At 43.2% G+C, this 27,468-nt stretch overlaps 1 protein-coding gene across 1 annotated transcript in view; it reads left to right on the plus strand.

Annotated features, from left to right (window-relative positions):
• The window catches only part of LOC103179097 (immunoglobulin like and fibronectin type III domain containing 1), a 28,979-nt gene extending 1,779 nt beyond the window's left edge, over nt 1–27,200 (plus strand). Inside the window, exons 2-23 of the mRNA XM_007894189.2 lie at nt 3,604–3,690; nt 4,050–4,166; nt 5,590–5,729; nt 6,700–6,799; nt 7,570–7,615; nt 8,739–8,913; nt 10,865–10,978; nt 12,569–12,737; nt 12,943–13,212; nt 14,404–15,810; nt 16,511–16,635; nt 17,044–17,185; nt 18,140–18,439; nt 18,795–19,094; nt 19,562–19,735; nt 21,933–22,061; nt 23,512–23,814; nt 24,337–24,425; nt 24,513–24,705; nt 25,221–25,520; nt 26,560–26,886; nt 27,004–27,200. Of these exons, the coding sequence (XP_007892380.2) occupies nt 3,651–3,690; nt 4,050–4,166; nt 5,590–5,729; nt 6,700–6,799; nt 7,570–7,615; nt 8,739–8,913; nt 10,865–10,978; nt 12,569–12,737; nt 12,943–13,212; nt 14,404–15,810; nt 16,511–16,635; nt 17,044–17,185; nt 18,140–18,439; nt 18,795–19,094; nt 19,562–19,735; nt 21,933–22,061; nt 23,512–23,814; nt 24,337–24,425; nt 24,513–24,705; nt 25,221–25,520; nt 26,560–26,886; nt 27,004–27,008 (4,965 nt within the window). The 5' untranslated portion in view covers nt 3,604–3,650 and the 3' untranslated portion in view covers nt 27,009–27,200. The remainder of the gene's footprint in view (nt 1–3,603; nt 3,691–4,049; nt 4,167–5,589; nt 5,730–6,699; nt 6,800–7,569; nt 7,616–8,738; nt 8,914–10,864; nt 10,979–12,568; nt 12,738–12,942; nt 13,213–14,403; nt 15,811–16,510; nt 16,636–17,043; nt 17,186–18,139; nt 18,440–18,794; nt 19,095–19,561; nt 19,736–21,932; nt 22,062–23,511; nt 23,815–24,336; nt 24,426–24,512; nt 24,706–25,220; nt 25,521–26,559; nt 26,887–27,003) is intronic.
• Nucleotides 27,201–27,468: the final 268 nt, after the last annotated feature.

Raw genomic sequence — 27,468 nt, forward strand, 5'->3', positions numbered from 1 at the left:
TTACTCATGTAAGCCCTCGACATAGTCCAACCTTCTCGAGTTGTGGGCACAGAATTAAGAGCAGCATTTCCAGACAGGAATGTCACAGCTTAAAATGTTTTCATCCATTCCCCGACGGTAAGTTGTTTTAGAAAGAGAAATCGGAATCGGATCAGTCCGAACTCATCCATACAACTGAACCCCGATCATGAAATGAATATAATAATAATAATAATAATAATAATAATAATAATAATAATAATAATAATAATAATAATAATAATAATAATAATAATAATAATAATAATAATAATATGTTTCCATTTGGTGTAGTACGTTTCACGCTGGGAAGATGCCATACACCACTTCACAGGATATACTTTGAAGTGCGGTGGCTGCGTATTTTGAAAGCAAATCAATCTGGCCACTGAATATTTGTGATGGTATTAAACAAATGTCCATTTGTAGTTCACTCAGTTCTAGTTCACAGTCTAGTTTTAGTTTGATGTTTTAAGAAAAGTGCACGAATTCTCTGGTGATTGAATAGACATTGCCAAAGGGGAAGAGACCTGGGGTCTTTTTGACTCATTGCTTATTGTGAGACAACAATGTGAGACATAAGAACATGCTAAATGAGCAAAAGACCAAGGTCCATCTAATTCGCCTTCCATCTTCCTGGAGGTTGCATCACATATGTTTTGAATTACCTATGTACTACATCCCATAAAATTGTTTCCTAAAAGAAAACTGTCTAATTTGTGCTTGAAGAAATCAACATTTCCTGCTTCAACCGTCTTCCCTAGGGAAACAGTAATAAACAAAGTATAAAGTGGACATTGCAGATCCCCAGAGGTTATGCTCAGGTTGCATTTGCAATACTGAGGACATCTGGGTTATTGAATGAATAGAAGCAGCAAAGGGCAAAGCAATGAAGCTGGTATCCCACGTAAGAAGGTTGAGCTAAAAGGAACAACTAGATAAACTAGCGCTCTTCAATCTCCAAAGAGGTATTACATTGGGTCCTTATAGATATTGTGTAGAATAAAGACATTAAACCCAGAGAAATTCTTTCAGATACATCAAGTCAGACACAGGGTGGGCCATAGGTTCAAGATTGCGAAGTACAAGTTCAGGCTGGCGCAGTGGGTAGTCAGGAGGTTGTGGGTTTAAGCCACCTATCGGGACTATGAGCTCACAGTTTAAGATTCAGTTCAGTTCAGTGCTGCAGATGCCCTGCATTGTCCTTTGGATGAGATATTAAACTGAAGTCTCACTATCTGTTCAGGTGGACATTAAATATCGATTATTCAGAAAGAGAAAAGAGTTTCAACCAATGCCCTCATTACCAATCTCCCAGATTAAATTGGACATTTTGGTTCAATGCTGTCAATACACTTTGGAGTAAAAATCCTCTGGAGGGCTTTGAGTTGTTTCAACGAGGTGATAAGGCACTGTATCAAACGTAAGAATTATTATTATTAGGACAGACAACAGGAAGTATCTCTTAATAATTTCCAACTGGAAAGAGTGATCAGGAAACGTAGATGAGGTTAGGACATGGGATTCATTTAAGAATCAGTTTGCTGGGAGTGGAAAGATGGCAGACTTGGTAATCTGTAAGGATGAGATCAAATGGACCAAATAATCATCTTCATCCAGATACCTCATGTGACCTTACAGCTCTATTAATAGGAGTGGAGACTAGTTCACATGCTATTTGCTGTTCACATGTCTGAACATATCACTTTAGCCTCTAAATCAGGGTGTCACTGGACAGAATTCAATAGACTGAGACTTTGCTTTGTGGTATAACAGGAGAATATTTCAGCAGTGCCTGAGGTATAGCAATTATCTGGGGAGCCAGTGAGTGAATGATTGAATGAGCAAGTCCTACAAATCCTTTCATTTGATACAGAGTCTTTGACATCAAAATGGACGTCTCAAAACACTTCAGAGGATTTACTCCAAAGTGTAATAACTGTGTATTTGGTAGGTGAAATGCTGCAGCCAATTTGCACATAACAATGTCCCACAGACACTCACAAGGTGAATTTTGTTAATTTTATCTGGTGGATTGTTGGCCAGGACATTGGAAGAAGCTCCCTCTTCTTTACGAGTAGTGCCAGATGATCTTTAACGTCCACCTGAACAGGCAGACAAGACCTGGGTTGACTGTCTCATCTGAAGAAATTCACCTCCAACAAAGCGGCACTCTCCCAGCTCTGCACTAAAGTGTCAGCCTAGACTATGTGAGTTCAAAGACCTGACAAGTAGCTAGAACCCACAACCTTCTGACTCAGAGGCATCTGAGGTAGGTTGGCATTAGAGGTGTGAGCGAATTTATATATAGGAATATTGTTGTCACTTGGAAGATACTTGATTTACTCAATGGGGACATAGTTTTGAATAGAGTCCAAGGAATATCTAAATAAGTTTGCAACACAGCATGTTGCTGTCCACGGTTCAGCATTATTTCGACACATTGGTGAATTATGAGATTGGGGTTTCATATGTATGAAATATCAGTTCTCTGGGCACGGATCACACATCATATATGGAACGTAATATGCTACAAATACATATCTATTAAGTCTACCTTTGCAGGGCCTGGCAACAAGTTAGTTACGTTCACTGGGATACCAAGGAGTAGGGAGTTAAATTAATTAAGTTAAATTAAAGGAAAATTAATAGTAAATATTAATATTGCTTGCATTTAATATAGCGTCTTTCATGTCAGGAGATCACCTCAAAGCGCTTCACAGGATATACTATGACATGTTATGACTGTATTTCTAGGTCAATGCAGCAGCTAATTTGCCCAAAGCAATGTCCCCAAAGAGCCATGAAGTGAGTGACCAATGTTATCTGGACGATTGTTGGCCATGATCCCGTGGGAAACTCCCTTTTCTTTTCAAATAGTACCATGCGATCTTTAGCGTCCACCTGAATAGGCAGACGGGACCATTCAGAGCAAGGCATTCATTCAACCCCATCGTCCTGCCACCTCCTATCCCAATACCCCTTCAAGCTTCTGAAATCTTTCATATGCCACTGCACATTACAGTACAACGTGGGAAGCACTTTGAGACCATTATCCCCATTTTTGTCAGTCTTCACTGTGCTCCAATGGAACATCTTCAAGATAGTCATCCAAACTTGCACGCCCTTGCCCTGCATTGCCTCTACAATCATTTTCAAACTCTGCTTTCCGTCCTACTCTCTTTGCTCCACAAACCAAGATTGCTGCCAATCTTTCGTCCCTTGCACAGCAATATCAGCAGCCAAGTTTTCAGACACTGTGTCCTGCTCTTGGAACTCAGTTCACCTCAATCCCTCTTTCCATTTCTTCAAAACACTTCAGAGATTCTAGCTCTTCAACCATGCCTTCAACCATCTCCCCATACCCCATCTCTTCCCACCTTTGGGAGGGAAGCACGTTGAGACGTCGCAAAGGCGTGATGCGCTACATTAAATGCAAGGAGTATTATTGCCTTGCTTAGTTTCCTACCCCTCGCCTCCTCCGCAGATGAAAAACGTTCCAAGATGTTCTTTCACATGTAAGGTGCAATGTAAGTGTCAGTTCCGATCACTGTGTGATGTGTGCTGTGTTCTTATGATCAACAGCTATGACATTGTAATCGTTTGGGCAAGTAAAGCAAGACAACGTCAAAATGAGCAAGAATTTGAACATGACGAATAACTCAGCGCCAAGTAAGACTGATGTGATCTCATTGAAAAAGATTTGAACGTTTCCACTATGTTCAGTAATTTACAAAGATTGTACAGCAAGGAAACAGGCCATTCGGCCCAACTAGTTCATGCCGGAAATAGAAAAGAGCATTAAGCCACTCGCATAGAATAAGATAGAATGATGTTTGCGACACTTATTACTTTGATATTAATGTGAAAATCTGATTCTTAAATGTCAAGTCGCCAATTTTTCTTTCTTTGAAATTGAAATCATTGGATTTCTCTTGGTGACTTTCCATTCGCTGGTCTGTAAGCAATAATTACCTCTGTGATATTCTACAAAAGCGAAACCCTTCTTTTGTTTCTCTCAATTCTTTCAGTCGTCAAGAAGTCGATTATACCAGGAGTCACCATTCTACAGTTCGTAGAAAATATTCCTGAAGGATGCAACGCACCCAATATTTTACGCAAACCTCTGCCACTCACCAAACCAGAGGGTAAGGAGACACTAAAAACAGAAAATTTCTCTTTCTCTTTTTCCTACTTAACCTGGAGGAAGAACCAAGTACCATTGTGTCCTATAACAACATGCATTTATATTGTACCCTTCATGAAGAGTATTGCCTTTGAGATCTTTCAATGGTAGGGTGGTGGTGAGCGTGCGGGGCAGTGAGGGGAAGGGGGGGAGTGAAGGATGTGACAGGCATCGAAGTGGCAGGTCTTAAGGCAGAACTTCAAGACAGATTGAGAGCTGATATGGAGGGGTTGACGGAGGGAGCTATAGTAATAATAACAAAAACAGAAGTCGCTGGGAACACTCAGCAGGTCAGGCAGCATTTATGGAGAAAGGGAATTGAGTCAATGTTTTGGGTCCATGACCCTTTGAAGAAATTATCAGCCCCTGGAAATTCGATCCGCCAGTCGACCAACAACTGGGTTCCTATTTACTGCTTGGTGAACAGAGGCGTGTGCAGTAAGGAAACTTGCCCAACATTTCGTTCTGCCGGGAATCAAACCCTGGTCTCTCGCTTGCGAAGCGAGTGCTCTAACCACTGAGCTATAGGACTCCAGAGGGAGTTCCAGAGGTCAGGGGATTAGAATTGAAAACCTGGCCCACCAGTGGTGTCATTGGGTTCGTAGTGGGGGGTGAAGTGGGTGGAGAAGGCAGGGGTTATGCAGCAGCTGAGGTTAAGCCGTACTGATCAGATTATGTAAGATAGCAACCTTGGTCTGTGCGGGGTTGGCTGATTTCAGTCAGGGCAGTAGTTGGGCTGCTAATGTGTTTCACTGCTGGGCTGGGAAGAGAGGGGGAAGGTGAGGATGTTAAATTCCTGCTCCCAGTTCCTCCAGGTGGTGTCAGGTGTGGTTGCTGCCCTCGCTGCCACAAACTGCAACAACCACAACAACAACTTGCATTAATATAGCGCCCATCACACAGGGTAGCGTCCCAGAGCACTATCTTATGTGACGGCCGCTATATAGTACCACAAACGGCAACATTCAACCCCCAAGAATGCAGTGCACTATTAGTGTAATTTCACACGGCTGTTTTATTTGTAACATTGACAGATGGTGCACAAGTATTCTACGAATGCAGAGAACTGCAACAGAAATACAGTTCAATTAAGAATAGTGGGGTTCACTTCAAATATATTGAATCCAATATTAAGTGTAACATCAAGCACACTTTGCATGACACAGTTCACAATTTATTGCTTTCAGGGGAATCGGTAACTGAGCTCACAGATTTCTGAGTCACAATTTGTTGTATATAACAAATAAAAATCCTTCCATCTGATAAAGCGTCTTATCACGTCATTGAGATGTCTCAAAGCGCTTCACGCTGTAAAGTGAATTGACTGTATATTTTGTGTGCTTGAGATTGTGTTAACATTTGTACATTTACTACTTCTTTTTAAGGTGCAAGTGCTACGTTTAAAGCAGTGACAGAAGGAAACCCAAAGTGCTCTTTCATCTGGTCGCACAAAGGAAAAAACCTTGCGAATGGAAAGAAACATAAAATACTCCACAACAAACTAATGACTGAATTTACTTTACAGGTAGGAATGATATTCATTTGAGTATCTTAAAATCGTGAAATTCAATAGATTTCTTGGGAAATATTAGTGGCCTGAAATTCGGTTCAGTCTCCGCAAGTTTTGCACTAAATTAATCCTTGAATTTTGATTTAATGTCTTGATACTCCAGAATAATGGGGCAGTGCTGGGGCAGTTCTGCTTTGAAATGAGATACTAAACTGAGGTCCCATCTGCCTGCTTGGTTGCACGTTAAAGATCCCATGGCACTATTGGAAAAGAGAAGAGAGTTCCTCCCGATATCCTGACCATCAATCCCCCAGATAAAACCGGTCATTCACATAAAAGTTTGTGGGTCATTGCTATGTGTAAATTGACTGCTGTGTTTGTATATGACTCGATGACCTGATAAGGCGCTATATCAAACGCAAGGATTGTTATTGTTTTATTTTCCGTCGGACATCACACAGAAACAAACAAACGAAACGAACGACTGATTTAATTGTCAATTTGGTAACTTCACTCAGAGAATTTGTGGTGGGAAACAGAAATGTCAGATTGGCGCAGTAACAATGCTCCTTTGATTTTGGCCAAAGACACAGTGATGAGGCCATGTTTGACGATATCACTTTGTGCAGAAATGCTTCATTCCTCAGCAAAGTGGCAAGGGTTAAAATGTCTAAAAGGTAAAGAAACTTTATATCAAATCAAAAGGACTACCCTCAACAATATTGGCTGGGAACCTGAAAGAGGGCAGTGAGACATGTGGGTGGGTGGGAGTCAATTGGTGGGAAGCTGAAGGGCATGGGGAAAGGAAAGTTGACCAAAACCGCAATCAAAGACATACGATCATTGAAGAACCTGGTGTCAGAATCAGTAACATTATATAAAGCCAATTAAAATTTATCAATTTTAAAATGCCTGCGGTAGACACAGAGAATGTTCTCCATAGCAACAATGCCTGTTTCTTATTGTGCTTCCTATTTATTTTAAGATAAAAAAATTGACTATCAGTGATGCTGGTTACTACAAATGCACGGCTTCCAATGAGTACGGAGAGGCTTTCTGCACAGTCAATCTCATCGTTGCACAGGGTAAGATTGCATCTCAATACTTCGGATACTGAGCACTAGGAATTCTCAGTGAGACAATCCAAGCAAGTTACCACTCCAGTCACGGTTGTGTTTGAATGAGTTGAGCCCTAGCATTACCTAAACATTTCTTCCAGTAATCAACTGTGAAGTATAATTGAATGGGGAAATGACGGCAGCTTTTGTACAGCATCAAAGAGAAATCAGTGACCAGGACATCAGGACAGATATCAGGAAGCTTTTTAGTTTATCCACAGGGTCATTAATGAGCGTAAGGGTAGTTGAGGCCAGGAGCTGGACTCATTTCAAAATATGTCTTGATGTTGTGATGGGGGAACGGTAAGGTGGGTGTTCTGGAGGGATGAGATCAGACAGCCAAACTGATTTTGTGAGCTTGTTTGATATCTATGAGGTAAGAAACCTCGTGGGAAAAAGATCTGCCAACGATGAGTGTTAACATTTCTATTTTTTTAAAAAAATTAACGTTTATAGAACCCTTTTTGCATTGAGGGAATTCTCAAAGGGCTTTCCACAGCAGATTGGAAGCTGGAGTTATGTGGGAGAAGTGTTGAAAGTGGCTGAATGCAGTTTAAGTTGGGTCTTACGGTGGGTTTTGAAGGGAGGGAACAAGGCAGAGGGAGTCAGGGATGGAATTCCAGAGTGTTGCGGTCAAATTGGCTATATTTTAAAGCTGTATAAAATACACTGAAATCGTATTACGATCAGACCGTGCCTTGAAATTTATTTTCTAAAATTATTTTTTATTCTATCAGCACATGGTTCAGATCCCGCCGATTTTCTGAAGATATTGAAAAAACGGTAAGCGATTATAACAACCTCACATTTGGTGTCAGGCCTATCAATTTCAAAAACATCCCAAAGCGCTTGACAAGGTCTCTGTAAAGTGTGGTGTCTGTGTGGTTTGCAGGCAAATGCGGCAGTCAGTTTGCGCACAGCGATGTCCCACACACTGCCGGAGCCATTTTTTTTTAACCTGAAGGTGTTTCGTCCAGGACACCAGGAGAAGCTCCGCTCTCCTTTCAAATAGCAACAATAATGTCCACCTGTACAGATAGGTAGGACCTTGGTTTCACGTGTCACCTGAGGGATGCCACCTCTAACAATGCAGCAAAAAACCAAACCCCTCCCAGCAATAGATTGGAAAGTTAGACTGGAGGACAATGAGCTCAAAATTCCGACGTGGGGCTTGAACCCACAAAATGTTGGAAGTTTGTAGTTTTACTTTGTACTCAGTAGAGGGGTTGGGGCTGGGGTGGGGGGGGGAGGGCGGGGGAGAGGAGGGATTTCATTGAAGCACCTGCACTGCTGGTTTTCCTTTGACTTGACTCTAACACTGTCTTAATTGTAAAATCTCCAGCCGTGGTTTTCGGTATGATCTGAGATTGTCCCCAATTTAGTGGAAGGATCCATAATCCAAACTCCAGGCTCTGTGCCAACCGCAGTACAGCTTCAACGGGGGACGGTGGATTATTTAGCTCTGGCGTCCCCTACTGTCAACAAGCTGCAAACACTCACTCACTGAGGCTCAGCAGTGAATAACGGACAGTTCGATGGGATGGGATGATGGAAGGCAACTGATCCATGGAACATTAGAACGCTATCTTCAGGAGGAGAAACTTGGGGAAAAAAATATATATCCAGACTGATCCCATTGTAGTTTGCTTCAGTACAGCACTGGGTCAGTTTACTGTCTCTCCACTTCTGGCTTCTAGCGCATAGGGTATTTGGCCAGCAAGATCATTTAGATTGCGTGTGCATATTATATAATATTATACAATAATAATAATCCTTACAATTGGTATAGGGCCTTTCGCTTCAAAGCACTTCACAGGATATACTGTAAAGTGTTTTGTGTTTTGTGGACGAACGTGACTCTATGTCAATAAAAAGGAATATTAGATTGTTCTATTCCTCATTCCAGCGAAGCAACAGAAAAGAAAGAGGAATTTTCGGAAGAGTACGTCTGGGAGATTCTGATGGAAGCAGACAAGAAAGACTATGAAAAGATTTGCCACAAATACGGTATCACTAACTATCGCTACATGTTGAAACAATTGAATCAGATGAAAAAAGAAAGAGAGGAAAAGCAAGCAGAGGTGAATCATGTATCTGTTGTGTTGGAACGACAATGTTTCCTGGCTTAATGAGATGATGTGACTTTTCGTTTTTAATTCACAGAGAAGAGAAGGAATGACAAATGGGACAATTTGCTCTGATTACAACAGACAATAATAATAATAATCCTTGTATTTGATATAGCACCTTATCACATTAATGCAGCATTTTTTTATTTATTTGTTTGTTTGTTTGTTTGTTTATTTATTTAGCATTTACACAGCTCCTTTCATGTGGGGAGGATGTCTCAAAGCGTTTCATAGAGCTGGCTGGATCCTGAGTCGGGGAAAGGCACAGTTATAAAAAATTGGAGGAAATAAACTGAGTCGGTAACTAAAGACCTGCTGTTGGTCTGAAGCTCATCTCATTCCCTTACTTCCAAAGAAATGTCAGGCTCAAAAACAGCTCAATGTCGAAAGCCTTTGGAGTTGCCACCTGCAAAGCCTTTGGTTGCCTCTTTAATGATTCTTTTTGTTTAACGAGGTGTCTGACACTGGAGTGTAGGTACCATACATATGTAGGACTCAGTTTAGTTTGGATTTCCACATGTGTCAGGCGCAGGTTAAACGGATTCAATCTTAATTTAGTCTTATTCAATCTTAATCTTTGTTAAACGGATTCAATCTTAATTTAGTCTAACCAAGCATCAATTACATTTCACATTACTTGAGTCAACACAGTTGCGTTTCGATCCAGCGTATATATTGGACTGCAATCATTTCTTACTATGGTTATTAAGATGTAATTTCCATGTTTCATGCATTTGGCAGTTTTAAAGATTGAATTGCTACTACCTGCATCTATTTTCTGGGCTCTTGCTATCTTTCCTCTTCGAATAAGCTTTGAAACATTCCTCCACAGAAGCCCTGACTTGTAATTCACTTCATTATGAATCTCAAATGCAATATTGAGCCTTTTGAATATCCTGGTGTTGATTTAATTCACAACCTCTTCTTTGCCTGCAGGGACCAAGATGTCAAGGGGCCTAACTACTGATGGCTGAAACCTGCATCATTTAGCCATTACGCTTATCATACTATCAAGCTGTTTTATTTTTAAATAGATATAGGCGGGAGAGAGGAAGTACCTAAATTATTGTAACTCAGACCTGGGTCAGACAGAACCGAACGTGCACATGTGGACATAGTTCCAAAACAGAGGTTAATTAACACAGCTGAGGCTTACATTCCTCACACCCCACTCTCAACAGCCAAGCCTTCACTGGTCCATGTGGCTTCCTCTGTCCTGTCCTAAAGGCAACAGGACCTCCCTGTGTCACAGTCCAGAGCCGACAGAGCTTCCTGAAAGGGCCTCGATCACCTGCTTTATGAAGCCCAGGCCTTCAACTCTCATCTCTGGTGCAAACTCCTCCGCCCCACCTTAAGGAGCCTACCACACTGCCAAAGTCCATCATAGTACACCATTAGCACGACACAGCTTCAGTTTGACCAACGTTAACCAAATTTGAAATTGATTTCTGGTTCACATTGAATCTAGAGTAGGGTGACCATATTTTGTAAACTAAATCTGGGGACAAATATTACAAAAATTGAAACCACCACAATTCCTGATGCTGGCAATACCAGAGAAGCTTGTTGGCTGGGTTTCTCTGATGAGTGTATCTGTTTTGCTGAACTCAACAGAGTGCAAATTTAGACACAATCCCTCATTCTCAGAAATCAGGGATTTTATGATCACCCTAAACTAGAGCAATTTATCAAATGGAAGTGGAAGAGTACATCTTATTGAATTGCCTACAGCAGGGTAGTAATTCGCTGACATAGTCCCTCTGTTTTTCACAAAACCTTGGTCCAAAATAGTGGATCCTGGGAGATGTTTCGTTCAGTTACAGTATTTTTTTTCACACTGTGTGTTTGGACAAGTCGCTGCCCCCCTTGAATGTGTTCTTTAACTCTCGCGTTTCTTTTCTAGTATGTGACATCCATTGCTAATCTGAAGCGTGTGGAAACAAAGAAAGATGGTAGCTGCACATTTGGATTTGAAATGGACCTCAAAAATCCAGCCAGCAAAATTTTTCTATACAAGGTGATCATCAATTCTGCTTCGATACAGTGAAGTGTTCAACAATACTGCTATTGATCACACATTAGCCAGCCCCAGCAATTCCCTCCCTCTGTGATCGTCTCCTATCCCACTCTTGCGCTGCGGAGAGATTTGAACGTGAGACGGAGGATCTGGAATTCGATCTACTGGGAGAATGAAGATCCGGTGGAGCTGGGCGAGGATAGAAGTAATGGGCTCGTGGAGCCTTGTCCAGGAAAGGACATGGGCTGCAGAGTTCTAGATGGTCTGGAGCTTGTGTAGAGAGTTAGCTAGGGGAGATGGGGGGTTGCCCAGCCATCAAGGATTTGGAATTATCGAGCCCAGATGTGATGATGGCCTGGATGCGGGTCTCAGCAGCAACACTGGAAGGAGAGAGGTAGTGATGGTCGGGTGCAGTAGAGCACTTTACACATAATTCATTAGTAATGAGTAAGGAAGAGTATTAAAATTGCGGCTGGGGATAGTACTATTCAAATACTATACTGTACTGAAAAGCTACGACAAGCTGATATTTTTGTAGTAACTGTGCAATGGTGATTGTAGATGCCTGTGTGGCTGGAATACAGGCCTAAAGCTCCATCTACTGCACAACTGTCTGAAAGCCAATCTCTGGAACTCCACTGCGGAGTCATAGTAACATAGGAACAGGAGTAGCCCCATTCAGCCCCTCAAGCCTGTTCCGTCATTCTATTAGATCATGGCTGATCTGTACCTCAACTTCAATTCCCCTGCCTTTGGCTCATATCGCTTGACACCCATTTCTAACAAGAATCTATCCACCTCAGTCTTGAAAATTTGAATTGATCCATCATCTACAGCCTTTTGGGGAAGAGAGTTCCAGATTTCCACTACCCTTTGCACGAAAAAATGCTTCCTGATTTCACTCCTAACTGGCCTAGCTATAATTTCAAGTTTATGCCTTATTGTCTGAGTCCCTCTGCCTCACACCCTTACCCCTTCTTCCACTCTATCTTCAAATCTACCTCAAGCCCCATCTTCTCGACCATACTTTTGGTCACCCCCATGAACATCTCTCTCCCTCCCCACTCCCACCACTACCTCAGGTTCCCAGTCCAATGGACAAAGCATAGTGAGACATCCTTCTGACATGAAAAGCGGGATTAAAATGTAAATAATAATATTAATAATCCTTGCATACGACACAGCGCCTTATCACTTCGTCGAGGTGTCTCATGAGCACTTCACACAATGTATCGTAAAGTGGACTGACTGTATATTTTGTGGGTGAAATGTGGAAGCCAATTGCGCACAGGACTGTCCCACAAATAATCGTGGATTGAGTGTCCACATTTTTTGGGTGAGGTAATATAACCCCCGGAAATGATCCAGCAATCAATTAACAAGCAGGTTCCTATTCACTGCTAGGTAAACAGAGGTGTGATCAGTAAGGAAACTTGCCTAACCTTTGATGCTGTTGTGAATTTTGGGGTAGAGGAGAAGTGTGGTGGTGGTGGGGGAGAGAAGAAAGAGTGAGGAGCTAGACAGAAAAAAGAAATGTTATCAGACTGAATATACTGAACCAGCAGCATGTCACATTGATGGTTCTTACAGAATGGGGAAATGATCTCATATGATACTGAAGAGATGATGAGACATTATCTGAAACAAGTCGGCAAGAAGTACACCTTTTGCATTAAAGATCTCCAACCTGATGATGTGGGAATGTACAGGGTTGATGTTGAAGATGCCACTGTGTTCTCCACCGCGATTGAAGAAAGTGGTAAGTGACATTCTTTGCCGTGAGATTCCAAATTAATTCCTTGCCTGCCCGCCTTTGACTGGGCCACCTTTAAGAGACCTTCCCCACCCTTGCCCCTCCTCAGCCTCCTGCCCTCAGCCCCCACCACCAACCGCATGTATCAATAACACATTTTTATTGCACTTCTTAATCCCTCTGCTCCTTTGTTCTATTTGTTTTGTTGCAGCCATCCCAGTTGGTTTTACTTATCAGCTGAGCGACGTGAAGTGTGAGGAGTCAGAAGATGCCGTCTTTGAGTGTGCCTCCTCTGTACCACTTGTGGCGAATTGGACCTTCGGATCTCAGTCACTAGCAGACGGTGACAAATACCAAATTGAAGTTTCACCAGATAGTTTGATGCATTCCCTGACTGTAAAGGACATCTCTCCTGCCGACAGTGGACTTTATACTATTTCTGCAGGCGAGCTATCGTCTAGCGCACGTCTTATACTGGAAGGTGAGTGTCAATCATTATTAGATTCTATTACAGGAGGAACTCCATTCTAATGTCCTTAAATATAGGCAGAGTGTACAGCTCTTCCTTGGTCCATTTCCAGTGTAACACACTCACTTTTCAATGACATTGCTGACATGCTGGCTTCCCAAAGCTAAACAATCACCCTCTTCGGGTTACCAGATCTCCGCTGACATCACTTCATGTTTACTGCGCACACATTCTGTGCACGGGTAGCACCACTGATGTCACTTAGTTTATAAAGGAAATGGTGTTATCGGCGTTTCCTGAGCATAGAGCATGCACAGCAAGGCCCAGGAAGTAACATCAATGGTAACCTGACGATCTGGAAGCCAGCCATTTTCGTTTGCCTCGCTTATAACACGGCTGCTGAGCTGGGCGCATTACAATGAGGTTTCCCCCTTACCCACGTATCTCATCATCAAACAGGTTTGAAACTTTTCTGGACTTTGACATAAGTAAGTTTATCGTCATTATAAAGCACCATTAAAAAAAAATGGAAGTGGTTGGCATAGATGTGGGATCTTTAACCTAGGATCTTTGTACACCTTCATTCACATTGTTGGTGGAATGGTTAATTCTCCAGGAGCTCTGACAATTGAATGATTAAGCCTGATAGATTAGATCTGTGGACAAAAGTGCCGCGCTTGTGCACGATTGCTCACGTTTGACAAGAAAAGCATTCAAATCCTTTAATTCCTGATCAGCTGTGTCAAAACTCCCTCCAGTCCAACGCTGTGATAAAATAGTAACGCTTACTTTTGGTGTATCGCATTTCACGTTCCATAAGACGTCCCAAAGCATTTCACACGATACATGATAAAGTGCATTGGCTATATTTTGTGGGCGAACGCAGCAGCCAGTTTGCGCCAAGCTATGTCCCACAAACAGCCAAACAATGAACGACCAATGTTATTTTGGGAGATTGTCAGCCAGGAATCATTACTTACATGTCCTAATGTTGGGGCAGCGTCAAACAATGGTGACAAATGCTTAAATTCATCAATTGAGTCCATGCGTGCTTAGATTTTATCATTTATCTTTTTAGAATCCAGTTATTTCATAGCTGCTTTTGATATGGATATTTTTTATGTTTGTTTAAAATTGCTGAAAGCTTCTCTTTCCTTTTCTATTTTATCTTTTGACAATTCTATTATTTTGTCGGTGGAGAAGATAGCAATTTATCCGGCAAGAGTTCTAAACATGGTCAAAGGCGAGGGTTGCATGGCAGCGATCTAGATGGTCTTAACAAACTCAAGTCTTCACAAGATGGTACTAACAGTCAGCGTGGTAAGGGAGATGGGCAGAATTCCTCAAAGGATGGAATGAATAGAATGGGAAAAGACGGACGCGATGGATTGGATGGAATGGGAAGAGATGGAAGTAGCGGATTGGATGGAATGGGAAGAGATGGCCGCAGCGGATTGGATGGAATGGGAAGAGATGGCCGCAGCGGATTGGATGGAATGGGAAGAGATGGCCGCAGCGGATTGGATGGAATGGGAAGAGATGGCCGCAGCGGATTGGATGGAATGGGAAGAGATGGCCTCAGCGGATTGGATGGAATGGGAAGAGATGGCCGCAGCGGATTGGATGGAATGGGAAAAGATGGCCGCAGCGGATTGGATGGAATGGGAAGAGATGGCCGCAGTGGATTGGATGGAATGGGAAGAGATGGCCGCAGTGGATTGGATGGGATGGGAAGAGATGGCCGCAGCGGATTGGATGGAATGGGAAGAGATGGCCGCAGTGGATTGGATGGGATGGGAAGAGATGGAAGTAGCGGAGTGGATGGAATGGGAAGAGATGGAAGTAGCGGATTGGATGGAATGGGAAGAGATGGCCGAGGCGGATTGGATGGAATGGGAAGAGATGGCCGAGGTGGATTGGATGGGATGGGAAGAGATGGCCACAGCGGATTGGATGGTACGGGAAAAGATGGACGGGCCGGATTGGATGGAATGGGAAGAGATGGAAGTAGCGGATTGGACGGAATGGGAAAAGATGGAAGTAGCGGAATGGACAGAATGGGAAGAGATGGCCGTAGCGGATTGGACGGAATGGGAAGAGATGGAAGCAGCGGATTGGACGGAATGGGAAGAGATGGAAGCAGCGGATTGGACGGGATGGGCAGAGATGGAAGCAGCGGATTGGACGGGATGGGCAGAGATGGAAGCAGCGGATTGGATGGAATGGGAAGAGACGGCCGCAGCGGATTGGATGGAATGGGAAGAGATGGAAGCAGCGGATTGGACGGAATGGGAAAAGACGGACGTGGCGGATTGGATGGAATGGGAGCAGACGGATTGGCTGGTTCCGGTGGTGACGGTAAAACCGGATTTGGGGGATTGGGAAATAATCTTAATGCTAGTTCCCACATTCGGGGGAAAGATGAAAATTATTCGACAGGGCTTGGCGACTCCAGCAATGATGCCAATAAAAACAAAGGTCTGTCCGGCGCGAGTGGGTCTGGCCAAGACGGACAAGGCTTGCAAGATTCCACTTCGAACAGAGATGACAGTCAGAAAGGCTCTTCTCGGAGGCGGCAGACATCGATGCAAGACGACTCTCTGGCTAGTGGTAAATGATGCAGTGTTAAAGCATGAAGCCAGTGACATTCCTGGTGCAAATTGTGCTGCTTACTGTTCTCTGAAATTAAGACTGCGATTTATTTGGGTTTTGTCTAATGTGCAACTCTTAACCAATCTGTTTACTGAGAGCTTTTCGCCTCACTGCCTGAATTTTGTTTTGCAAATGATACATGCAAGGCACGACACGTTTGCTGCTGTTCATGACTATTACCTCTGTTTTAAATCCAAATACGGTGGTGTTATGGATTGGCATTCTGTGACGATCATAACTTTCTTGCTTGTGCTTTGGCGGGAACAGGGGTAATTGAAAGCCACCAGGAAAAGACCGAAGTTTAACCTAGAAATAATAATAATAAACCTTGCATTTGATACAAATGCATTAGCACTCCGTCGAAACGCCTCAAAGCACTTCATAGGATTTACCTCGAAACGAACAGCTTTTAATGGGAGTTCCTAAGCATGCGTTCAGTTGTTTATGTACAGAACTCTTCTGAGCTTCCATTTACTGTACATTCTGCAGAACATACAGTATATAGTAGCGTTCTGATGAATTTGGGCTCACTTTGCCAAAACATTTCACTGCTTCAGGTCCAGCAGTATCAACTGGCATTAGGAAAGCTTTGCTGTGTGGCTCTATTGTTTTGCATTTCCTGTGCTGCGTATCGCATTCATCTTGTGCCTCATCACAGATTCAGCCCGTCATTTCAAAACCGGCCTCTCAAATGTTAGCGTTCGAAAGGGACAGGACACTGAGCTGTGCTGTGTGTTGGCCAGTGAGATGTCAGACGGCTGCTGGTATAAGAATGGCAAAAAGGTAAGCCTTAATATTTATCCGAGTGGCTTTTCAGATTATAATAATATGAATAATGATACTAAAATAACAAACAAACAAAAAAAATTCTTGCATTTGGTACAGCTCCATGTCACGTCGTCGAGATGTCTGAAAGCACTGTAAAGTGATGCGACTGTGTGTATTTTGTCGGTGAACGCTGCAACCAATATGCACACAGATATCCCACAAAACAGCCAAATAGACAGAATGCAAAGTGTTAAGTTATTACAAAGTGCATTCACTTTTGTTCTGCAGCATATTTGCATGTGATACATTTGCTTGTTCAGCTGTAAAACCCTTGCGTTAGTACAGTATTTGTAGCTTGGTTGGGTCAGTCTTCATAGAGCAGATGCAGCTAGTCTCCATTTTTTAATTTTTTTGTACATGCAGATAATTGCAGGAGACAAATCAGAAATGGTTAAGGACGGAACAAAGCACACGTTGAAATTACACAATGTTCAAGAGGAAGATTCAGGGATATATAGATTTGAATCCGATGGAAGAAAAACTGAAGCCTCTCTACTTATTGAAGGTAAAGTCTATAAGTTACCTATAATGCAAGTATAATAATAATACTTCTTTGCATTTGATACAGCACCTTAACACATCGTTAAAGCGTCTCAAGACGCTTCATAAGATTTGCTGTAAAATGTAGTGATTGTGTTTTGTAGGCAAAGTGGTACAGAGGAATGTGCCACAAGCAGCCAGGAGGTGAATGATGAATTTTACCAGGGGAATTTTGATCTGGACAACAGGGGAAGCTCCCTTTTCTTTTCGAATAATGCTAAGGGACCTTTAAAGTCCGCTCAGCTCCAACAACAACAACAATAATAATAATAACCCTTGCATTTGATATAGCTCTTTTCACGTTTTCGAGACGTCTCAAGGCGTTTCACAGAATATATCGTAAAGTGAATTGACTATATATTTTGTAGGAGAAACAATGCAGCAAACCCCACCACTGCAATGGAGTGTCAGCCTACACTGTGAGCTCTAAGCCCCAACATGGAGTATGAACCCACAACCTTCTGACTCTGAGGCGAGAGTAACTACCGACTGAGACAGACAGATGGCGAGAATGTGATACTCCTTGACAGAACCTGTGGTTGAAGCAGAAAGCATTACTACATCTCAGAGGAAACTTAACGTGCACATGAAGGGCTAAGGGAGATGGGAATAGGAAAGGTAGAGAATCGCGAGGAGAATAAACACCTTAGCAGACTTGATAGACCAAAAGTCCTGTTTCAGGGCTGTAAATTTCTATGCAATTCCACACAGTTTGTACGGTCTGCCTCTCTGAAGGGCTGTCACACCACTTAGAGGTCCATAGCCAATAATCAGGTCAATTACTTCTTCACTATCCTATCTGCACAGCAAGCGGTAGGAATGGAAATTAACAGGCAAGTTTAGAACAAAGTCTGAAGCTCACGTAAACCTCTGTAATTTTTCAGCCCGTTGAGTCCTTTGTCTCGCTCTTTGCCTTCAGAACCCCCGGAGCTCGATCAGGACGTGCTCAACCAGCTCAGGAAGAAACCCATAACGGTTAAGGCCGGTCACACGGCCACGGTGAAGGTTCCGTTCTCGGGGAAGCCGCCGGTGAAAGCGACTTGGTCCAAGGACGGGGATGAGCTGTTGGACGACAGGAGAATCTCCATCAGTAACGACGGGAAATTCACCCGATTGTCCATTTCCAACTGCAGCAGAAAGGACCGGGGGAAGCTATCAGTTAAACTGAGGAATGAAAGCGGCACTACGGAGACATTTGTGGCTGACCTGCTTGTTACTGGTAATATATCACTAAGTATATCAACAACGACGACGACAACTTGCATCTATACAGCGCCCTTCATGCAGGGCAGCATCTCGGAGCCTGACGCTGAGCCGGGTGGGGTGGGGTGGGGGGTGGGGGCATGGCGGGTGGGAGGTGACCGTAAGCACGGTCTGAGAGGAAGGTCGTCAATCATGATCTAAAGGAGTGGGCCGGGCGGAGGGATTGGGGGTTGAGAGAGTTCCAAAGTATCACTTGATGAAACACTCAACTCACTAACCCGAAAACGTGCGGTTTACTAAACACATTTGTTGTACTTTTGAGTTTGGGGCGAAAATGGGTAAATTAACACGACGCGACTTGCGCCTTTCAGATAAACCCCTTTCGCCTCAAGGCCCCGTAGAAGTTGTAGAAAGTTCAGAACATTGCATCGCCATCAAATGGAAGCCGGTCAGAGATGATGGGGGAGTGCCTTTGTCCCACTACACGGTCGAGAGACAGCAGGTCGGAAGAAACACGTGGAACAAAGTCGGGGACGTGGACAAGGACACGACGACAATCTCCACTGATAAGGTGGAGCCGCAGAAGAAGTACATGTTCCGAATCTGGGCTGTGAACCCCGAAGGTGTCAGTGAGTCACTGGTCTCAGATGCAGTGGCAGCCGGTATCAAAGGCAAGTCCTTGCGAGTCCTTAGCCTGGCTCAGTTGGTAGCGCTCTCGTCTCTGAATCAAGGTCTTAAACTCACATTGTGTGGGCTCACAATCCGATGGGGGGGGGGCAGGGGGGGAGTGCTTGTTTGCTTGTTTTGCTCCTTCAGGCTGACATTAAAGATCCCGCAGCGCTAAACGGAAAGAAAAGGGACTTTCATTCGGTATCCCCACCCCCCCACCCCAGATAAAATGAGTCTTTATGGCGGTTTGCGAGGTGTTGCTGTTTGCACACTGGCTTCCACAAACACAATGTCTTCACAGTATCTCCTGTGAAACATTTTCGCGGCACAAAGGACGCTGTATCAAATATGACAATGAATAGTAGTAGTTGCGTGGATAGACAAAAGAAAAATATCCACAGATAAATCAAATAATTTTCACCAAATGTGGTCACTTCATCTTACTTTCGTCGGAATTGTATTCCTCCAGCTCTCGCTGGGCCTCCAGCACCTCCAAAGATTGTGACCTCGAGCAGCAAAGCCATCAAACTCTCCTGGGCAGCACCACGCAGCTCAGGGGGATTACGACTCACTGGATACTTCATAGAGAAGCGCAAGAAAGGCAGCAACATCTGGAATACCATTAACGAAGAGCCCATACCAGGTCAGGTGCAGCATGACACTAAGAGCTTCTTAAAGCCTGAGTTATAAGAGTCATAGACGTTTACAGTGCAGAAGGAGACCTGTAGCTCAGTGGTTAGAGTGCTCGCCTTGCAAGCGAGAGGACCTGGGATCGATTCCCGGGTGGGGAGAAACGTTGGCAAGTTTCCTTGCTCCACAGGCCTCTGTTTACCTAGCAGTAAACAGGAGCCCGTTTGTTAGTCGATTGGTGGATCACTTTTCCGGGGGTAATAATTCCTTCAAAACAAAAAATTGGTCACTCAATCCATGACTGTTTGTGGGGCGCTGCTCTGCACAATTGGCTGCCACGTTTCGCCCACAAAATATACAGTCAATTCACTTTACAGTATGTTCTGTGAAGCGCTTTGAAATGTCAGATGTCAGTTCAAGATCCTGGTTCAAGGTACAAAGCCCTCCATGGTCTCGCTCCACCCTACCTCTGTGACCTCCTAACCCCCTAACAACCCGCCCGCTCCCTCCGCTCAGCCGGCTCCGGCCTGCTCCACGTCCCCCAACCCACCCACCCCACCATTGGTGGGAGAGCCTTCAGCCACTCTGCCCCCAACCTCTGGAATTCCTTCCCCCAATCACTCCACCTCGCCCCCTCCTTAGCCTCCTTCAAGTCCCGCCTCAAGACCCTTCTCTTCGACCATGCCATCGGCCACCCCCCTTCCCCTCCCTTCTCCCCCCTGACCCCAGCTCGGGTCTGAAATGCTGTACTCTGTCCAGCGCCTTGGGACGTCCTCCCGACGTGAAAGGCGCTATACAAACGTAATCTTGTTGTTGTTGATAAGGCACAAATGCAACAATTATTATTATTATTTGGGGCATCACATCTGACCTGGTTCTCATAGCAAGTTGTTCATTCAATCCCACTGCCCTGCCCTATTCTGATACCCCCTCAAGTTTTTATATACTTGTCTACTTCCCTCTCGAAAGCCACAGTGGTCTCTGCCTTCTGCGTTGTGAAGGCGTTTAATATCCGAAATCCTTGCAATTTTAAAGGCCACGCTTTCCCTTTCAAACTTTGCCTTTAATTAAGGCAAAAACGGCAAAAAATAAAATCCCATTTCTCACAGTTTTCCACCTGCATCTTCCGTAGATGTGAACGAGCTGTAACTACAAGCTGACAGCATTAACCCACGACACTCCAGCTTCCACCCCTTGGTTTGATACCTCTCTCCACCTTATCCTGCAAAGAAATGTTACCATTGTGATCTTTTTCCCCTAAAAATAACTCCCAGAAAACAACCCATTTGGCCAGCGTTACAGTATTTCCCAAAACCAAATTTGTAACTTTGTCTCAGGCTAGAATTTACATCCAGTCTTCATCTCACTGCTTACACAACTATTTTCTTCTGCCTTTCATGTGTTTCGCCTAACTCACAGCCCAGAGACAGCGCTCGTCAAAGTAACAAATGGCGTGCTCTCTCTCTCTCTCTCTCTCTCTGACCAGGGCCCCCTCTGCCTCCTCGTTCTCCTGGACCTCTCCGTCGCGTTTGACACAACCAATCATTTCCATCCTCCTTCACCTCCTCTCCTCACTCATCCACCTTAGTGGCACCTGCACCCACATGGTTCGAGTCCTACTTAACAAACCGCCAACAATACATCTCAGCAAATGTTTTTTCCTCCCGCGCCAGCCCGGTCACCTGCAGAGTACCTCAAGTCTCTATCCTTCCCTTCTTTTCCCTATCTACATGCTCTCTCTCAGCGACGTCATCCGCAAACATGGGGTCGACTTCCACATGTATGCAGATGACACCCAAAGTCTACTTCTCCTCCTCCAGCTGCAACTCCCAGTTTACTCTGCCCTCTTCTGGAATTCTCTTCCAAACTCCCTGTGCCTTGCCCACACCCTCTCCCTCCCTGGAGTCCCTCCACCTCATCTTCTCCCTTTCTGTTTTCAAAGCCCAGGTAAAGACCTATCTCTTTCACTGTGGCTTGTTCACCTTCCCCCTACCTGGCTTTTATAGAGAAACAGTCAGACAGCTTTCCGTTTTTTCTAAGTGATCTGGGACTCTACCGTGGGTGAGGGGAGCTATGTAAAAGCAAGTTGTTGGTGTTGTTTGAGTTCTTAAATGTTAACTGCATTCAGGTAACAAGGCATCTGAAAGAGATGAACGATTTGTAACGCTGTTGATAAAACTATGAATGATTTATAAAGTTCTCTCACATAGATTTGCAGTGGATAGTCACTGATGTAGTTGCAGGGCAGGAGTATGAATTCCGAGTGATAGCTGTCAACTCCTCTGGTCGCGGAGAACCCAGTGGTGAATCAGAGTCAGTCTTTGCACGGGAGCCAATGGGTAAGTCGTTTTAATGCGGAGAACTGCTGTAGATGAAAGGTTTTGCATGTAATAATACAAAAAAATGCCAGGCAAATGATCATAGGAACATTGACAAATTAGCAACATGCGTCCTTTGGATGCAGGACTTAAACCACGGTTGGAAGTGGAAATTAAAGGTCTCATTGCGCTATTCAGAGAGGGAGTTTCTCCCTATGTCCTGGCCAACAATTTTCCGATAAAATTGGTCACTCACTGCATGCTATTTGTGGGATATTGCTATGCACAAATTGACTGCTGTGTCCGCCCACAAAATACACAGTCTCTACACATTCACAGTATATCCTGTGAAGTGCTTTGAGACATCTTGATGACATGATAAGGCGCTTCGTATATCAAATGTAAAAGGATTATTATGATATTGTTGTAAACTGGAGAAGGCCATTTGGCTCTTTGAGCCCGTTCCTTCAAAGACTATTTCATGACTAACACATCACAACCTTCCTTTCCTTTACTGTGAAGAGAAGCGTCTGGTCTCCCCTCAGCACTTCCCCAGTGATCACTAGTACGCAGCGGGAGTTTGGGTCGACTGATATTACTGTATCAAGCCGCTGCTTCTGCACAGTGGACCTCCCGTGACTTGGCTGGACACGTAGAATTGATATGGTGCAGTTTAAACACCTTAAACAACTCACTTGCGAGTAGCTGAAGGCGTCCTTATTATGACGAGGAATTTACTTACGCCCAGCCTTCTGTCAACGTGTAATTAGAAAACCCAGGCAAAAATACCCTCTGAGTAATAATTTATTTTACGTCCGATAATCATAAAGAAGCATGATGTAGTTATTTAATGGTTCCATTTGAAATCCTATTCCACAATCTATTGTTGCCAATCTATTCACCTGTAAAAATACACCAGTCACTACCCTGTACAGTAAAAATCCTGTGAAACACTTTGAGCTGTCTCAAAGACCTGACAGGATGCTATATCAAATGCAAGGATTATTAATTATCACTGTAAAGCCATGTTTTAGATTGGCATTCGACGCTCATACATATAATTTTCTAATTGCGGATTTGCTCCAACTAATTTCAACTGTCACACCAATACAGTGTTGGGGGTGCACTGAATTGTTGGAGGTGCCGTCCTTTGGGGGCATAACACTAACATCCCTTCCACCCGTTCAGATGGCTATGGCAATTTCTCATGGTCTTCTGGCCAACAATTTACTCCCTACACACCCCACCCCCAGATAAAATTGATCACTCACTCCATTGCTGTTTGTGCTGTGCGCAAATTAGCTGTCGTGTTCTCCTACCAATACACAGTCATTACACCTGACAGTAAAATCCTATGAGGGTCTTTGAAACGTCTCGATAAATGGTGAGGAGGGACTGTATCAAATGCAAGGTTCATTATTATTATTATGATGATTATTATATTAATATTATTATTATATTTTCCTTTCAGACCCACCTGGGATAGTGAAAGACCTCCGAGTCACATACTCTGACTACTCAAGCATATCACTTGCGTGGACTCCTCCATTGCGCCAGAATAACGATTTTGCTGAGGGCTATCTAGTAGAAGTGAAGTCCTTTGGAAGCACCACTTGGACAAGATGTAACACTGCAGCTGTGAACATGACTTCGTACACTGTGAAAGGACTGAAAGAGATGGGAAAGTATTCGCTAAGAGTGACAGCTGTCAATAGTGGTGGAATGGGTACCCCATTAGAACTGGACAGATATGTCTTCGCAATGCCTCCTGCAGGTAACTGTTTTCACAAATACTATTTGTTCAAACCTCACTAAATAATAATAATAATGATCCTTGCATTTGATATAATGCCTCATCGCGGCTTCGAGACATCTCAAAGCGCTTCACAGAATACATTATAAAGCGAACTGACTGTATATTTTATGGGCAACATGAGAAGTGATTTAACCACATCATATTTTTCTACTGGACAATTTCTACATGGAAACTGTGCTGTTGGCTCAAAGTCAAGTGAAGCACAAAGTCCAATCGAATTGAAAGTCACCTTTTGATTCAATAATTCACCCACAAAATACACGCACTTTATCGTGTGTCCTGTGAAGCACTTTGAGACATATCTAGTTTCCACGTTCCCGCACAAAATACACAGTTACTACACTTTACAGTGTAACCTGTTAGGGGCTTTCATGTGTCCTCCCGATCTGAAAGGCACTTTAGCAAATGGAAGGATTATTGTTATTATTTACTCTCTCTTTGCACCTTTGTTGACGGATTTCCTTACTGCTTTTTTTCCAGTTTGCCCCAAATTTGTATTGAATAAATCGATCAACAAATTTATGGTCATTGAAGAAGGAAATTCAATTCGAACGCAATTTTCTTTTGAAGTGAGTAGCTTAACCGAGACATTGCTGCCTTTGTATCTGAAGTGTTGGGCAGACACATAACTGGGAATCTTTCTGTGTTTATTTCAGGGATCGCCCCCTCCTGAAGTGACTTGGCTGAAGGATGGATTACCTCTGTCAAAGGAAGCCACAATCATCAACACTACTGAGAACTCTCAACTATTTATTCCAGCATCTCAGAGATCAGACTCTGGCATTTACAGCATTTTCTTGAAGAATTTCTTTGGGCAAGAATCATTTGACTTTGAGATACGAGTTACAGGTAACTAAATGTATTTTTCATCTTTTTTTCATCAATTTAGTCATACTTAATAATAATGATAATAATCCTTGCATTTGATGTAGCGCTTTTCACGTCTTCTCGACATCTCAAAGCGCTTCACAGAATAGACTGTAAAGTGAATAGACCGTATATCTGTGGGCGAAACGCGGCAGCCAATTGCACACAGCAGCGTCCCATAAAAAACTGTCGTGGATTGAAAATGACCAATTTATTTTTTTGCTTGTTTTAGAGGGATTATTATTAGCCGTGTGGAGAAAGGAAACTAGCCCAAGGTTTTGCCCTGTCTGGAATTGAGCCCAGGTGTCTTGCTTGCAAGGCGAGTGCTCTAACCACTGAGCTACAGGACTCCAGTTGTTCCTCCATACACAGTCACTACACTTTACTGTAGATTCTTACAGTGAAGTGCTGTGAGATATTTTTCACGACAGATTAGACCAGGGCCTTCTTCATCCGAGCCGATCTTGCAATCTAACCTAATGTTCTTTGTTTTCCAGCCATCCCCAAACCTCCAGGGCCATTAACATTGGATGAAAATGTACCAAACACAGTCACTGTGTCCTGGGAATCATCCTGGGATGAACATCTCGATGACCACTTGTATTACGTTGTCAAGAAGAGAGACTCGAGCAGAACAGCTTGGCACACAGTGGGCAATAACATCTTCAACAACAGATTTACGATCATCAACATCATTCCAGAACGTAAATACTACTTCAGGGTTCTGGCAAAGAACGACATGGCCTTCAGTGACCCTTCCGACACAAAGGAGCCCTGGTCCATCTCCAAGAAAAGAGGTAAGAAAGATTCTTTTTACGTATACATGTACTTGTACAAGTACAAGTGTTGCTAACTTTATCAGAATTTCCGGCACGGATCAGTTGAGCCAAATGGGCTGTTTCCGCAACATGTGAAAATACAAAGAACATCCTTGTCTTTCAATATTTTGACCACAAAATGTGTATCAAAGTTTTATCAGGGAGATGGGCACCAACAACAACAACAACTTTATTTATATAGCGCCCTTCTCACAGGATAGCTTCTCAGTGTAGTTACATAAAATATTACAGTTATTGCAATAGATTATACCTCTGCAAAAGGAATAGGGGAGAAATTCTTCCTGATCTAGAGTTACACTATTTTCTTAGCATTTCAGAGCGCGCAGAATAGGAAGAGACATAAACTCAGCCTTAATTTTCAAGCTGATTTAATGCAAGTTTGAGACCTACAGAAAAGCCACCCCATCATTCTTAGCCCCAGACCATGAACACAAAATGTGGATATGGGGTTTGAGCCCCCAACTCCTCTGACGATCAAAAAGAAAAGGAGCCTGGAGTGATAAATTATTAGGAAGGATCACAACCTAACCTAAAACACTCAGTGTTTCAGCGATGTCATCATTGATTGGAAAAGGTATGGGACAAAAAAAAGTTCATTCTGTCCATCAAGCCCACTCCTTCTGTATACATGAAAGCTGTTGTATCACAGACTCCATCTCCTCAGACCAAGCTCTGTGGAGAGCCCACTGAAAATCACAAGTCAATCACACACTTACTCCCATTATATTCTTACACCCCAAGGCCAAGGTATTAGACAAGCCAGGATCCTGGTAGAAGCAAGACCTGTGCTCTCAGACACTAATCCTTTGAGCAAATGATAGCGATTAACGTTGACTGCTTTGGTATAAGTATTACTATGGCCTCCCAAATACAGTGCAAGGAAATAATAATAATCCCTAATAATAATCCTTGCGTTTGATATTTGATAGAGTGCCTTATCATGTCTTTGTGATGGTTTCTGATCTCCTTTGCGTTTCTGATCGTGTCTATCTCGCAGATCCTTTCACTTTGAAACTGCCAACGTACAAGGAGGTAAATAAAAACAGAGTCCCCGTGTTCTCGGTGAAGTTAAAGACTCACATCGTGCCCAGTGGATGTGATGTGAACATGAGCTGCGCTGTTGAAGGCTATCCTTTGCCTCAAGTGACCTGGTACAAGAATAATATCGCTCTCGAGAACAATCGTAACTATTGGTCTACCAATGTCTGTGGAGTTTGTTCGCTTTGCATTTTTGGGGCAAGTCCAAATGACAGTGGATTATACACAGCCATTGCAGAGAATTCATTGGGACGAGCCATGTGTTCAACTACACTAACAATTACAGGTAAATGCAGTTATTTAGTCATCCTGATCAGCAAGGAGAACATTCCAGCAGTCTATGTCTATTACAGCAAAGAGGTGTCAGGTGATTTTTTTTTTAATTCTCTCTTCTATTTCACAGAGTGAAGTGGCTCCATGGATCAGTCCGGATCAGCTGTCCAGTGGAGGAAATAAATCAAATCAAATCATTACCACAATTATAAGCAAGTGCCATACTGACTTGATATATATATAGAGATCAGATTAGGTGCTTATCGATAAAGGAAATGTGCAAACGGCATTGATAGTAGCATTAAAAAATATTGTATTGGAAGTATTAATTTAAAAAATCCTGCTTTTGATATTTTGATATATTGATATCTCAAAGTGTTTCATAGGCTTTACAGTAAAGAGCAGTGACTGTATTATGTAGGTGAATGTTGCAAAAACTTTAACTAAATTCAGCTTGCAAGAGTGAGGTTTGCATGCTGTTGTAGCATTTGTGTTTTGCAATTGCGAGAGGACCTGGGTTTGATTCCCAGGCAAAACGAAATGATAGGCAAGTTTCCTTACTCCACACGCCTGTTTACCTAGCAGTAAGTAGGTA

This window comes from Callorhinchus milii, unplaced genomic scaffold (genome assembly GCF_018977255.1).
Source record: "Callorhinchus milii isolate IMCB2004 unplaced genomic scaffold, IMCB_Cmil_1.0 Scaffold19, whole genome shotgun sequence".
In the NCBI taxonomy this organism is placed as follows: domain Eukaryota; kingdom Metazoa; phylum Chordata; class Chondrichthyes; order Chimaeriformes; family Callorhinchidae; genus Callorhinchus; species Callorhinchus milii.